The sequence below is a fragment of the Microcaecilia unicolor genome, chromosome 1 (genome assembly GCF_901765095.1).
Source record: "Microcaecilia unicolor chromosome 1, aMicUni1.1, whole genome shotgun sequence".
Lineage (NCBI taxonomy): Eukaryota > Metazoa > Chordata > Amphibia > Gymnophiona > Siphonopidae > Microcaecilia > Microcaecilia unicolor.
In genome coordinates this window covers 18,068,565-18,084,600 of record NC_044031.1, presented here as the reverse complement: position 1 = coordinate 18,084,600, position 16,036 = coordinate 18,068,565, and the positions used below count along the sequence as shown (strand labels likewise).

Here is a 16,036-nt window from a genome sequence, read left to right as displayed (position 1 = left end):
CCTGCAGAATTTTTGTACGCTTTATGGGCGATGAGACCCCCCCACATTCCAGGATAGTACCTTAATTTGCACCATTAATCCCGGTCAAACCTGGATAGTAATTGCATGCACAAATACACATCGAGAGCATGCCTCCCAGCCTTGGGCGCCCTCCCGCAAACCTTCTGTCCCTCGTCCCGCCACCCACAGCACAATAACAAAAAGAGAACAAAAACAACCCTTCCCCACCCTCCGCCCTCCCCCTCCCACAATATAATCCAAACATTGATCTCCCTAGAGACCCAGTCACGTTTCTGCCCCACCCCCTCCCCCGCAGCCTCAACATGCTTGTAGAACTACTAACCCACAGATTCGTTTTATCTAGTACATACAATCCCATAACCTGCAACTTCCAAGTCCAATTCCCGCAGTCAGCTATTGCCTCAAAATCTCAAAGAAAATGAGGGGAAAAATAAGCTAATTTTGGATTTGTCCTGCTTTTGAAATAACCAAACGGAAAAAATGATTAACCAAAAACAACAAGATTTTAATTCAATTCAAATACTAAAGAATAAATTATTAATTAACAGACTTTAACCACTAACCTTAACATTTATATTCTAGTGCAAAAGAAATGTACTTTACAATTGTATAACTTTTTTTTCTCTTTTTCAGAATTTCCCTCTCTGGTATCGATACCAAGATTCTTATCAGATAAGTATTAATTGTAAATTTTTCTTTCTGAATAATTTCTTTATTAACTCTCCCTTGTATCTCAACTTTAAAGAATTGATACTTTGTGTCCTTTTTCTCTTCCCTTTTCTCACAGGTCCTCGTAAGACAACCACCCCAGTGACCCAACTCAGGTAAGTAAGAATTATTTCTATGTCCAGTCACTGTGTTGTCACTTAGCTGCGGTTTTTTTCTCTGATGCAGAATCCTTCACGGTCTTTCTTGCGTAGGAGCTCAGGTTTTCCAGGATTCTTTGCCACTGTCACCCTACACCTCACTCTTAATAAAAATAAATGGAAGAAAAACCCTATCTTCTTAACTAACCCCTTCCCACACTAAATGACTTAAATATATATAATTTATAACACTGGGCAACACTTAACTAAGAAAATTAAAATAACTATACCCTCACTAAACCCCCTAACCTTACTTATTTTTCCCTAAACTAATGAGCACAAACATATATACACCTCCTTACACCTTTCACCAGAAAAAATTACAAACACTTCCCAACTCACCACTTTCCCCTCACACACTGCCCTCCTATCACCAAACTCAGTCAAAATCCCACTTCCAACCTTCTCAAAATCACTCCAAACTCACCACATTAACCACACCACCAAACACACTTCCTTCCACCTCCACAGTCACCAGCGCTCTGCCAACTGTCCCACTGACCGTTTCCTAGGAGACGGCTGCTTGGCTTGGGATTCCGCCCTCAGCCAGCCAATCCCTAGTCCTGCTCAACATTCCAACTCTCCCTGCTGACAAGCGGAATGTTGAGCAGCACTGCTCAATCCCCATTTTAACTGAAAAATCCCCATAGAAATCAATGGGAAATTCTTCAATTAATATAAAACCCCTATAAATATCCATCAAATTACCCCAAATTTCCCATGCCAATTAAACCTCCCATCCTCTATTAAACGGTGTTTTTAAAATTTAAATATCCCAACATTTAACCCCGCCACGCAACAATCTTCTAAAAACCCCTGAAAAAATTCCCAAAAAAATTTAAAACCTATTTCAAAAATTTTAATATTCCCCTCTGAACCTACTCCGTCGAATTTAACCAGTTAACCCTTTCCTAACCCCTTAAAACTAGACCCCCCCCAAATGACCCCCTTAAATTATTCAAATTCAAAAACTAATCTACCAGAAAAATCCCAAAAAATTCCCCGACCCCAAATCCAAAAACAGAATTTAAAAATCATTAACCGTTTAATTTCTAAAAATCAAAAACCGCATTAATACAATTTAAAAATAAACTAATTTAAATTCTGGGTTAAAAACCCCTTACCTGCTTTCCTGATTTTCTTTACACACGACCACTCCCGTTGGATCCGATCCCGGACGTCCTCAATCAAAATCGGAGGCAAAAACAAAAAACCTCCGAAGCCGGCCCAAAATTTAGGCCCCGGCTTCGGCCTAGTCGGAAAACCGCGCGTTCCCGGTTCGTGCATGAGGCGCGCCGCCTCATGCACGTGCGCGCCGACGTCCCGCACGCATCGCCGGCTTCCTTCTCCTTCCCAGCTCTCTTCTTCAGGCCAGAACCAGCCCACAAAAACCCGACGCCGCTCCCCGCAGCAGTTCCCTCTCTCGCGACGCTCCACCCCCGCTCCGGTTCCGGGGATGTGCCCCCGAACCGTCACCCCCGATAATTACTGGCCCAAACAGGGCCCGAAAACGACCCACATCGCTCTTCACTCCCGGGGACGTGCTTAATCGTCCCGGGAGCAAAAAAAACAAAATCGCGGCGCTGCCTCACGGACCAGCCCCCCTCGGAGCCCAAAACAGACCCGGGGTAAGTTTTTATATTTAATTATTTTTTCTTTAACCCCTAACCCCCTGTTACAATAAGATGATACCTTTTTTATTGGACATAACTTAATACATTTCTTGATTAGCTTTCGAAGGTTGCCCTTCTTCGTCAGATCGGAAATAAGCAAATGTGCTAGCTGACAGTGTATATAAGTGAAAACATTCAAGCATTACTATGACAGTCTGACAGGGTGGGGGTGGGTAGGAGGTATGCATGGGGACATCAAAGCATATCATTGATATTCTAACAGGATGGGTGTGGATAGGTGAGGGGTGGGGTGATCAACAGAGAAATACAGCTTTATGGTTTATAATGGGCTAGGAACCCCAGATCCTTGTTAAGTCCTTTCTGTTGGGTGTTAAAATATTCAATCATTCTGACTTCAAAGGTCTTACGTTCTTGTATGGTTTTAAAGTTACCTTTCAGGATTCTCACTGTGATGATGGTAACATGCATTTGAGAAGGCGAAGGGAGCGGGGACCCAAGCATAATCGTGATCTGACTGATGGGTAGTTACCCATCAGATATTAAGAGGGTATTTAGAGGGGGAATAATAAAAGGGGAAGAGGGTGGGGTTAACACCGAGGAATGCAAAGGAAAAAGGAAAGGGAAAGGGGAGGTAGTGGGGAGGTAGGGGTGTGAGGAGGGGGGAAAGGTAAGTGGGAAAGTAAATCATGACGAGCACCCTAATATGAAGGTAGTGGAACATACATATTATATATTGGAGTGTGTTATTGAGAAATAAGATAAGAGGAGGGTAGTAGGGAATATCAAACCACCGGGGCAGGGCTGGGACCCGGAGGTTTTTATTTTTGTTTGTAAGTTGTGTTTGGGACTTGAAACACCTCAAAGTAGATATAGCATGCCTCCAAGAAACCAGGCTGTCAGAACAAGAGCATCTTAAACTTAAACAAGGGTGGGTGGGACAAGTCAATTGTGCCTCCTCTGATGGGCGCAAGGGGGGTGTAGCAATTTTGTTTCATAAACAATTGGCATGCACTGCTGAGACCGTTTTACACGATTCTTAGGGCCGTTATATATTGATTAAATTATGGATGCAAGGCAGAGAAATGTATCTATTGAATATCTATGCCCCCACCCCATACGATGCTCAATTTTTCCCAGGATTGTTGAGAGATCTTCTTCCATTTCACGGGAAACCATTAATCATTGTAGGGGACATGATCACACTGATGGATCCAGCAGAAGATTGCACAGGGGGGAGAGATAGAGGAATGTTACGGAAATTTGCCGCTTCTCTCTCTGTGGTAGATGTTTGGAGGTTACTGCATCCTGATGGGAGGGACTTTACACACAGATCTAGAGCTCATGGCTCATGGGCACGCCTCGATTATATGCTAGTGGCTACAGAATTTTTCCTTAGGTTATGGAGTCTGGGATAGAGGAGGTGGTGATCTCAGACCATGCTCCCGTGTGGTTTGAGCTGGAAGCCCCGAGATGTTTCAACCTCAGCAGAGATTGGAGATTCCCCAGTTATTTATCCAAGAATAAAGATTTTCAAAATATTTTACAGGCAAAATGGGGAGAGTATGTTGCTATTTTGGTGCGCTGCCAAGGCCGTGATTCGGGGAGAGCTGATTGCTTATATAGCAGCAAGCCATAAGAAAACCGCGACCAGCATTATCCACTTAAATCGGCAATTGCAAAGAGCCAAGCGCATATATATAGCTTCTCCTATGGTGACTCATAGAGACAATTACCAGTTGGCACAAGTGGCCATGGTAAAGGCAAGAGGTGGAAATCGGACGATATCGGTGCTGAAGGATAAAGAGGGTAAAGTTGTAAATCGGCCGGATTTAATCCAAGAAATATTGCGGAATCATTTTCAACAGTTATATGCGCAGAATGAAGTCGTAGAGGGTGGTAAGGTGGAGAAAGTTTTGGAAAGTACGGGAATGCCTCGCATTAGTGAGGAGGCGGTGAGGACGTTAGATTCTCCCTTGCAGCCTAAAGAATTGCAACGAGCTATTAGAGGATTAAAATCCTTCTCTGCGCCAGGGGTGGATGGGTTTTCCGGCGAGTTCTATAAGATATTACAACATTGCTTACTTGGGCCACTGTTTGAGTATCATCGGTCGGTTATTCAAGTGGGGAGCTTTCCGGCATTCGAGAATACGGCGCGGATCTCTCTCTTGTTAAAACCAGGGAAGTTGCCAGAGGAGCCAGAGTCGTATCGTCCCATTTCCTTAATCAATGTTGATATTAAATTGTTGGCAAAGATCTTAGCTGATAGATTGATGACTCATCTCCCGGATTTGATAGGGCCAGCTCAAGTTGGATTTGTCCCTAAACGTCATTCTGTTTTGCATATACGCAAAGTTCTTTTAGCTGTGGCTCACAGTATTTATCATAAAGACCCGACGATAGTAGTCAGCCTAGATGCAGCTAAGGCATTTGATCGAGTTGAGTGGGGGTTCCTCTTTCAAGTCCTCAAATGGGTAAAATTGCCTGATGGTTTTATAAAAGCACTGAGGGCCCTATATAAGAGTATGGAAGCACACACAGCAGTTAATGGAGGACAGTCCGAGAGTTTCGAGGTACATCGGGGAACCCGGCAGGGATGCCCACTTTCTCTATTATTGTTTGATATAGTTTTGGAACCATTGATCCGGTTACTAAATTCCAATATTGGGATACAGGAAGTGAGGGTGGGAGATCAAGAGGTGAAAGCTCTCGCATATGCCGATGACATTCTACTCATTCTATCCGACCCTCAGTCTTCTCTTTTGACTGCCCTGAACTTGATACGCGAGTATGGGACCTTGTCGGGATTTATCTTAAATCTTCAGAAGTCTGGCGTGATGGCGTTAGACAAGGAGGTAAGAAGATCCTGGAAAGGAGAGTTTCCACTTCAGTGGGTAGACTCGAAGTGCAATACTTAGGGGTATTTCTTACCAGGGATCTAGGGGCCTTGTATAATGATAATGTTATCCCATTGTTAGACATGACTAGGAGTAAGTTAGAATTGTGGAGGGCCCTTCCACTTACGCTGTGGGGGCGGATAGCCTTATTTAATATGATTTTGGCTCCTAAATGGCTATATGTGTTTCAGCAACTTCCCTTTTTTCTTAAATACCGTGAGGAGCAAGTTTTGAAGAGAATTTTACAGGATTCTTTATGGCAAGGGAAACGGCCCAGACTTTCACTTGATAGGATTTCTACACCGAGAGATTGGGGGGGTGGGGGGATGGGCCTTTTGAATATTAGATTCTTGACAATAGCATGTGCGATGCGTCATATCAATGACTGGTATCGGGGCTCGTCTGATTTTTCTTTAACATCAGTTGAGGTAACCTTATTTCCTGAGGTTCATTTTAGTCATTTAATACACTCAGGGAATACCTTACCAAAGCATGCTTTTAAGAAACACCCATTATTGAAGCCTTTGAGGGCTGCATGGCGCTGGATGTGCAAAAGACACCGGTTCTCAGCGGTCTGGCTCTCTATCTGTAACAATCCCGCATTTATTTATTTCAGAACATTTATACCCCGCTTTATACCACTTAAAGCAGCCTCAAAGCGGGGTATAAATGTTCTGAAATAAATAAATAAATAAATGCGGGATTGTTACAGATAGAGAGCCAGACCGCTGAGAACCGGTGTCTTTTGCACATCCGGGGCAAGGGAAAAGTGTTTTTGGTATGTGGGCAAAAAAGAGCATTGTGTACCTAGCACATGTGGTCACAGATGAAGGTCGTATGCGTACTTACTCAGAGTTACAAACCCAATATGGCATTCCCCCTGGGCATTTGAGTATCTTCAACTGAAACACTATGTAGGGTTCTTACCCTGGACGGATTTGACGGAGGATGTTGTGGAAGTGTTATCAGAGGCTTTTTCGTTGGGGGCTCAACAGTCATCATCAATTCTTGAAGGACACTACGGAGGAGGCGGATTATGTGCATTTGGCTCTTTGCTGGTCGAGGGAGTTGGGGTGTGAGGTGTCGTTGTACACGCAGAGGCTCTCGTTACCACAGAGGGAGAGGCTGTATAAGTGGCTTATGAGATTGTACATATCTCCACTTAGGGCGTTCCGTGCAAAGTTCTCGAGTAGTGGAAACTGCCCTAAGTGCGGAGAGGAACTCGCCACACTAGGGCATATGCTCTGGCTGTGCCCATTTGTACAGAGATTTTGGAAGGATTTGTTAAAGGGGGTGGAACACTTGTGGGATTGTACCGTAGTGTGTGATCCCTTACTACTTTTTCATAGATATCAATTCTAGTCAGCTCCCCCTGAGGGATTCAAGGGATGTATTAAACTGGCCATATTTTTGGGGATTACATCCATTTTGAAGATGTGGCGGTCCACTCTGAGACCATCCGTACAAGGATGGAGGTCACAGCTAATATCTCAGATGCGCTTGGACAGATGTGGGGTTTCAGATCTCGAGAGTGCTTCAGGCATCAGATTCCGGCCAATGTGGGAACCACTATGGGTTACCCTCCCTCCTAAAGGAAGACGTTTCCTTTTGACTTTATAATTAGGATGTGACACGGTGAAGTATATTATTAATAAAGAGGGCGGGGTGGGTTGGGAGGGAGGGAGGGAGGGAGAATGGGTTAATAGGTTGTTGAGTGTGTTATGACTAGATTAGTACTGAAGGGAGAATGGGATAAAAAGAATGATGATAATTCGTTTTGGATATGTATATTGACAAATTTATACTTTGTACTACGGTATATAAAATATGGTTGTATTTAAATTTCATCAATAAAAATCATTTAAGCATAAAAGATTTAAATATAAAATCATAATTGTTTGAGGCTTCTGGAGATGAGAACACAGCCCATGGGGACAGGGGCAGAACCTGCGGGGACGGGACAGGGACAAACTTTTTCCCTGTGTCATTCTCTATTTAGGGGTCATGATATCACAGTGATATTGGCTGAAGAGTTGCATAGGCACAAGATCCTTCTTTCATCACACATGGCTACAAAGGTCTCTGCCCAGGGTTTTTACCTTGTAAGCTGGAACAGTACTCCTCAGTCTCTACAGCTTTTAATGACTGAACTTGCAGCCCTTGACCTCTATGCCAAGAACTTGAGGTCAAAGTCTTAGAAAAGGATGAATTCAAATGTTCTACTCAACAAGTCTCATGCAGTAATCTAATGCACTGGTGGTCGGCTCTCTGTTTCCTCAAAAGTAACAAACTGTTACTGTCCAATTCTGCAGCTGCACAATGTCAAAAGCTGAGGAAAGATCAAGGAACACAACACCACACTTTTGATTGGTCTTAGCAGTTGGTCTTAGCAGCTACTTTGACACACTCTGTTACAGCCAGGACCTGAGCATTTGAGCTGCTCTGAATCTTATTTTCAGCTTTGATGCAACAACTGGAGAAAAATCGTTTTGATTTGAAGAGGAGGAATCTTGTAGGACACACAGGAAGCTCTTAGGAGTGCCTCAGTCCTGCCCTCACACTGTCATCCTAAGACAGAGAGCAGGGACAAAACAAATCCTGATCACACCTGGAAGTTTCAGAAGTGGAGGAGATACAGAAAATATCTCAAATTACTTTTAATAAATCAGATAAGTACATAAGTAATGGGAAAAGACCAAGGGTCCATCGATCCCAGCATCCTGTCCACGACAGCGACCAATCCAGGCCAAGGGCACCTGGCAAGCTTCCCAAACGTACAAACATTCTATACATGTTATTCCTGGAATTGTGGATTTTTCTCAAGTCCATTTAGTAGCGGTTTATGGACTTGTCCTTTAGGAAACCGTCTAACCCCTTTTTAAACTCTGCCAAGCTAACTGCCTTCACCACGTTCTCCGGCAACGAATACCAGAGTTTAATTACGCATTGGGTGAAGAAAGGTTTTCTCTGATTTGTTTTAAATTTACTACACTGTAGTTTCATCACATGCCCCCTAGTCCTAGTATTTTTGGAAAGCGTGAACAGACGCTTCACATCCACCTATTCCACTCCACTCATTATTTTATATACCTCTATCATGTCTCTCCTCAGCCGTCTCTTCTCCAAGCTGAATAGCCCTAGCCTCCTTAATCTTTCTTCATAGGGAAGTCGTCCCATCCCCGCTATCATTTTAGTCGCCCTTCGCTGCACCTTTTCCAATTCTACTATATCTTTCTTGAGATGCGGCGACCAGAATTGAACACAATACTCAAGGTGCGGTCGCACCATGGAGCGATACAACGGCATTATAACATCCTCACACCTGTTTTCCATACCTTTCCTAATAAATCCCAACATTCTATTCGCTTTCCGATCCGCAGCAGCACACTGAGCAGAAGGTTTCAGTGTATTATCGACGATGATACCCAGATCCCTTTCTTGGTCCGTAACTCCTAATGTGGAACCTTGCATGACGTAGCTATAATTCAGGTTCTTTTTTCCCACATGCATCACCTTCCACTTGCTCCCATTAAATATCATCTGCCATTTAGCCACCCAGTCTCCCAGTCTCGTAAGGTCCTTCTGTAATTTTTCACAATCCTGTCGTGAGTTAACGACTTTGAATAACTTTGTGTCATCCGCAAATTTAATTACCTCGCTAGTTCCTCCCATCTCTAAATCATTTATAAATATATTAAAAAGCAGCGGTCCTAGCACAGACCCCTGAGGAACCCCACTAACTACCCTTCTCCATTGTGAATACTGCCCATTTAACCCCACTCGCTGTTTCCTATCCTTCAACCAGTTTTTAATCCACAATACGACTTTTCCTCCTATCTCATAACCCTCCAATTTCCTCTGTAGCCTTTCATGAGGTACCTTGTCAAACACCTTTTGAAAATCCAGATACACAATATCAACCAGCTCCCCTTTGTCCACATGTTTGTTTACTCCTTCAAAGAATTGAAGTAAATTGGTCAGGCAAGATTTCCCCACACAAAAGCCGTGCTGACTCGGTCTCAGTAATCCATGTCCTTGTATGTGCTCTGTGATTTTGTTTTTAATAATAGCCTCTACCATTTTCCCCGGCACCGACGTCAGACTCACCGGTCTATAATTTCCCGGATCTCCCCTGGAACCTTTTTAAAAAATGGGCGTTACATTGGCCACCCTCCAATCTTCTGGTACCACGCTCGATTTTAAGGATAAATTGCATATCACTAGCAGTAGCTCCACAAGCTCACTTTTCAGTTCTACCAGTACTCAAGGATGCTGTTCCTCTTTTAAAAATGCAGACAAGGCAATTCTTACCAAGGGAAATCAGGGTCTCATAGTTTTCCTTCATCACCTCCCTGTAAAGTTCCTTCTGCCCTTCATCTAAATACTCCCACTCTTCCTGGGAGAAAGAGACAGCGATGTCCTCAAACGTCACCCGCATCTGAAACACAAACCAGAAACACACTCAGGGACGTGGTGGTGCTCAGAAGGGAGGGAAAGGGAATGGGACTTGATATACCACCTTTCTGTGGTTATTGCAACTACATTCAAAGCGGTTTACAAAGTATATAAAGGTACTTATTTGTAGCTGGGGCAATGGAGGTTTAAGTGACTTGCCCAGAGGAGCTGCAGTGGGAATTGAACCCGGTTCCCCAGATCAAAGTCCGCTGCACTAACCACTACGTTCCTGTGCCTGCTCTGCCGAATGCCTTTGGCTGAAATCCCATGCTGACTTCCTACATTTCAAATTCTTGCTGACCTCCTTCCAATCTGCTCTTTCACTTGCCAAACAGGACTACTATATCCAGTTGATAAAGTCTCTTTGCCACACTGAACTCTCTCCTCAAAGTGCCTTCACCTCCAACTCCCCCTTCACTTTCTCCCCAGACTCTGGCTGAGTTCTTTCATGATAAGGTTCACAAGATTAACCTTGAGTTCTCAACCAAGTCACCCCCACCTTACCTTCCCTCATCCATTCTGTCAACCCTCTTTCAACCCCTGCCTCCTTTCTTCCTTTTCTGAAATCACTGAAGAAGAAACTATACATTTTCTTTCCTCCTCTAAACTGACTACCTATTCCTCTGATCCTGTTCCCACACATCTACTCAGCACTATCTCTCCTACTGTCATCTCTTCTGTCATATCCTCAATCTTTCACTTTCTACTGCAACTCTTCCTGATGCCTTCAAACATGCCATAGTTACACCCACTCCTCAAAAAACCTTCACTGGACCCAACCTGTCCTTCCAACTATCACCCCATCTCTCTTCTCCCTTTCCTGTCCAAGATACTGGAATGTGCTGTTCACTGTCGTTCTATTGACTTTCTTTCATCTCAAGTTATTCTTGATCCACTTCAATCTGCCTTTCACCCTCTTCATTCAACTGAAACAGCGCTTGCTAAAGTCTCCAATGACCTGTTCCTGGCCAAATCCAAAGGTCTCTAATCTATCTTCATCCTTCTCAATCTATCTGCTGCTTTTGACACTGTTGATCACCACCTACTCCTTGATACGCTGTCCTCACTTGGATTTCAGGGCTCTGTTCTTTCCTGGGTTTCTTCTTATCTCTCCCACCGTACTTTTAGTGTATACTCTGGTGGATCCTCCTCCACTTCTATCCCACTCTCAGTTGGTGTACCTCAGGAATCTGTCCTGGGACCTCTTTTTTTCTCCATCTACACTTCTTCCCTTGGTACTCTGATTTCATCCCATGGTTTTCAGTATCACCTGTATGCTGATGGTTTCCAGATCTACCTCTCCACACCAGAAATTTCAGCAGGAATCCAGGTCCAAGTATCAACCTGCCTGTCTGACATTGCTGCCTGGATGTCTCACCACCATCTGAAACTAAACATGACCAAGACTGAGCTTCTTATCTTTCCTCCAAAAACCCAACTCTTCTCTTCCCCCATTCTCTATTTCTGTGGATAACACTCTCATCCTTCCTGTCTCATCAGCTTGTAACCTTGGGGAATATCTTTGATAGAAAGATATCTCTTTCTCTGCACATATTCTCTGGATGAGTACCCAGCAGACCGAATCTGGACAAACTTCGCACTCCTCAATCCTGAAACCGTCACCCAAGCGATTAAAAGATTCGCCAAATCCCACTGTAAACTGGGCGTATCTCCTAATAACCTAATAAAATCTGCCCCGCAACGCTTCATAACAGACCTAACTTCACACCTAAACTACTTGTTACAACATGGACTCTTTCCTAAGGACAAAGGTAATATACTACTCACCCCAATACCTAAAGACTCGAAGAAAAAAGCAAAGAACATCACCAACTACCGACCGGTAGTATCTATCCCTCTGGCAGTTAAACTACTGGAAAGCATGGTAACCAAGCAACTCATTGATTACCTGAATAAATTTTCCATACTACATGAATCACAATCAGGATTCCGCTCCAACCACAGCACCGAAACAGTACTAATCACTCTTCTAACCAAATTCAAACAAGAAATTACAACCAGCAAAAGTGTACTTCTCTTACAATTTGACATGTCAAGTGCATTCGACATGGTCAATCATACAATATTATTAAACATACTAGAATACTTTGGGATCGGTGGAAATGTACTCAGTTGGATCAACGGCTTCCTAACAGCAAGATCATACCAGGTGATGGCAAACTCGAACACATCGCTACCATGGAAACCAGAATGTGGAGAACCCTAGGGATCACCGCTATCATCAACCCTTTTCAACCTAATGATGACCCCACTAGCCAAAGCCCTATCCGACCAAGGCCTTAACCCCTACATATACGCAGAGGATGTCACGATATACATCCCGTTCAAACATGATCTAACAGAAATCACAAACAAAATCAAACTCAGCCTCCAGATTATGAACTCATGGGCGGATATAGTTCAATTAAAACTCAACGCAGAAAAAAAACACTGTCTCATCCTTTCATCTCCACACAATACGAACAAACCCACACATATAAACACCCCAGACTACACCCTACCTGTTTCAGACAACCTGAAAATTCTGGGTGTTACAATTGACCGAAACCTCACGCTAGAGAGCGAAGCGAAAAACACTACTAAGAAAATGTTTCATTCAATGTGGAAACTTAAACGAGTAAAACCTTTCTTCCCGAGGGAAATATTCCGCAACCTGGTACAATCATTGGTTCTAAGTCACCTAGACTATTGCAATGCAATCTACGCTGGATGCAAAGAACAAATATTGAAAAAACTCCAAACTGCCCAAAACACCGCAGCAAGACTCATATTCGGAAGAACAAAATACGATAGTGCTAAGCCCTTACGAGAAAAACTACATTGGCTCCCAATTAAAGAGCGAATAGCGTTCAAGATCTGCACCCTAGTTCATAAAATTATTAATGGAGAGGCACCAGCCTACATGGCAGACATTACAGACCTCCCAACCAGGAACACAAAAGGATCAGCATGCTCTTACCTAAATCTTCACTTCCATATCATCATGCTGATCAATCCATAGACTGGTGGGTTGTGTCCATCTACCAGCAGGTGGAGATAGAGAGCAATCCTTTTGCCTCCCTATATGTGGTCATGTGCTGCCGGAAACTCCTCAGTATGTTCTCTATCTCAGCAGGTGGTGGTCACACACAGCAGCAGCAGCTCTGGCTAGGCCTCCAAGCCTAATTTTTAGGTTTTGTTGAGTGCCTGGGGTTAAGGGCTCTTCTTGAGCAAGTGCAAACCTGGTGGCGCCAGGTCCCTCCTTTTCTCCCCCCTCCCGCTGGCTCCATTAAAAAAAAAAAAAAAAAAAATTTGAACGTCCTTAAGGGCGTTTATTTCGACGTTTATTTAAACGTTTATTGCAGCTACTCACTGGGACACCAGGTCGTTACAGCTCGGAGCGAGAAGCAGGTAATTTTTACCTTTTTATAGCGGGCAGGGGGTTCCCCGATTGATCTCCACGTGGCCTATGGCGTCGGAGGGCGAGGGCACGAAGAATCGCTCCCCGGACCGCGTGTGCGCTTCTAGCGGGGATGCGGGGGTTTTAAAGTCTGATTCGCCCTTGTTGGGTGTCAGTTTGGAGGCCGGTCAGTGTCCCGGGTCTTCCTCCGGCGCGGCGGTTTTTCCCACCATAAACGCCCATCCCCCGCTGCTCGCCTCCGCCATCTTGGCCGGCCACTATGCTCGGACGGCTTCTTCTTGGGCCGCCCTTGAGCTGGGAGACGTTCATGCCATGGCCGCCCTTGATTTGGGCGACGGCAAAAAAGCGGCTAAAGTTAAGCGCCGTTCTTCCCGCGCGGCTCCTTCGCGGAGTGTCGCGCCGGACGCCATCTTGTATGCGCAGCATGGTTCTCCCCCGCTCTTGCGAGCGCCGGTTGAGGGTGCATCTAGGGCTGTGGCCCAGGCTGCTGAATTGCACAGTTTGGGGGGTTTCTCCCCCGAGTTTATTTTGCTGCTGCATCAGGCCTTCCTTATGCAGAACGCTGCCCCTTCTCCCTTGTCTGATAAAGGGGTTGAGGCCCCCGGAAGTAAACGCCCTCGGGTGGATGCCCAGGCCTTAGAGGACGCTGTTTCCTCTGATGTAGATGAGGGCAGCGTATCTGAGTTCTCCCAACGGTCCTTTGGGGATTCCTTGGAAGAGACGGATTCCCGCTCGGATGGAGCGGATGACCCCTCTGCAGCACGGATCTTTCGCTCAGAGGATTTGCCCAACCTGTTAATGCAGGCCATGAGCATTTTGAAGATTTCCTCTCCGGAGGACGTCTCTCCCTCAGCCCCTGTTGGCTCCGCCATTATGCTGGGGACGAAGCGCCCGCCTAGAACCTTCCACGTGCATGATGCCATGCACACCTTAATTTCGGCTCAATGGGATGTCCCGGAAGCGAGCCTCAAAGTGGCTAGGGCTATGTCCCGCCTCTATCCTTTGCCTGAAAGTGAGCGTGAGGCCTTTGTTTGGCCTACCGTGGATTCTTTAATCACTGCGGTGACTAAGAAAACGGCGTTGCCGGTGGAAGGTGGCACGGCACTAAAGGACGCCCAAGACAGAAGATTGGAGGCGGCCTTAAGGTCGTCCTTCGAGGCGGCTGCCTTAAGTTTGCAGGCCTCAGTTTGCGGCTCCTATGTGGCCAGGGCGTGCCTGACGTTGGTGCAGCGGGCTTCCCCCTTGAGGGCTGACTGGCCGGCCCTGGAATCGGGCTTGGCTTATTTGGCAGACTTACTGTATGATGTCTTGAGAGCCTCGGCTAAAGGCATGGCTCAGACAGTCTCTGCGCGGCGCTGGCTTTGGCTGAAACATTGGTCTGCGGACCACGCCTCTAAGTCCCGCCTGGCTAAGTTGCCTTTTAAAGGCAAGCTGCTCTTTGGGGTCGAGCTGGACAAAATCGTGACCGATCTCGGCACGTCTAAGGGCAAGAGGTTACCAGAGGTCAGGGCTCGGGCCAGTGCTCGCCCCGGTATCTCCAGAGGACGGTTTCAAGAAGCCCGTCGGTACCGCCCGGGCAAGTCGGGCTCCTCTGCCCCCTCTTCCTTCAAAAGGAACTTCTCCCCCAAGCAGCATTCCTTTCGCAGAGACCGCCGTCCCGGAGGTACACCCTCCGGTCCTCCCCCAGGGTCTCGTACCCAATGACGGGGTCCTGGTCCATGGCCCAGTGCAGATTGGAGGACGCCTGTCCTCGTTTCTGGGCGAGTGGACCAAAGTAACTTCAGACGCTTGGGTGCTGGAAGTCATCAGAGACGGCTACAAGTTAGAGTTCTGCCGACCCTTAAGAGACGGGTTTGTACTCTCTCCCTGCAAGTCTCCGGTCAAAGCTGTGGCAGTGCAGCAGACCTTGGACAACCTGATACGCCTGGGTGCGGTCGTTCCGGTGCCAGAAAATCAGATTGGCAAGGGACGTTACTCCATTTACTTTGTGGTACCAAAGAAAGGAGGTTCTGTCCGGCCTATCCTCGACCTCAAAGGGGTCAATCGGGCCTTGAAAGTGCGGCACTTTCGCATGGAGACTCTCCGCTCTGTTATAGCGGCAGTGAAGGCAGGAGAGTTCTTGGCTTTCTTGGACATCAAGGAAGCGTACCTGCATATTCCCATCTGGCCTCCTCATCAACGCTTTCTACGTTTTGCAGTCCTGGGCCGACACTTCCAGTTCAGAGCCCTCCTTTTCGGGTTGGCTACTGCTCCGCGGACCTTCTCCAAAGTAATGGTGGTCATCGCGGCCTTCCTGCGAAAGGAAGGAGTACAAGTCCATCCTTATCTGGACGACTGGTTGATCCAAGCCCCCTCTTATGCAGAGTGCGGCAAAGCTGTGGACCGGGTAGTTGCTCTTTTGAGCTCCCTGGGATGGATCATCAACTGGGAGAAGAGCCAGCTGCGCCCGACTCAGTCCCTGGAGTATCTGGGAGTTCGATTCGACACCCAGGTGGGCAGAGTGTTCCTGCCAGACAATCGGATTGTCAAGCTTCAGGCTCAGGTGGACCAGTTTCTAGTAGCCTCTCCTCTTCGGGCTTGGGACTATGTGCAGCTGTTGGGCTCTATGACGGCCACGATGGAAGTAGTGCCCTGGGCCAGGGCTCATATGAGACCACTACAACACTCTCTGCTGCAGCGCTGGACTCCGATGTCGGAGGATTATGCTGTGCGCCTTCCCTTGGACCCAGCAGTGCGCAAGGCGCT

At 46.1% G+C, this 16,036-nt stretch overlaps 2 protein-coding genes across 3 annotated transcripts in view; one reads left to right on the top strand and one right to left on the bottom strand.

The window, feature by feature from the left end:
- The window catches only part of LOC115481199, a 202,175-nt gene that overhangs the window by 153,873 nt on the left and 32,266 nt on the right, over positions 1 to 16,036 (top strand). Inside the window, 2 exon segments of the mRNA XM_030220625.1 lie at positions 809 to 845; positions 4,068 to 5,373. Coding sequence (XP_030076485.1) covers positions 809 to 845; positions 4,068 to 5,373 — 1,343 coding nt within the window.
- LOC115463887 (protein ZNF783-like) overlaps positions 1 to 16,036 on the bottom strand; it is a 37,102-nt gene that overhangs the window by 15,819 nt on the left and 5,247 nt on the right. For both annotated transcript variants that reach the window (XM_030194571.1, XM_030194570.1), the window contains exon 2: positions 9,727 to 9,853. In XM_030194571.1, the coding sequence (XP_030050431.1) occupies positions 9,727 to 9,853 (127 nt within the window). The remainder of the gene's footprint in view (positions 1 to 9,726; positions 9,854 to 16,036) is intronic.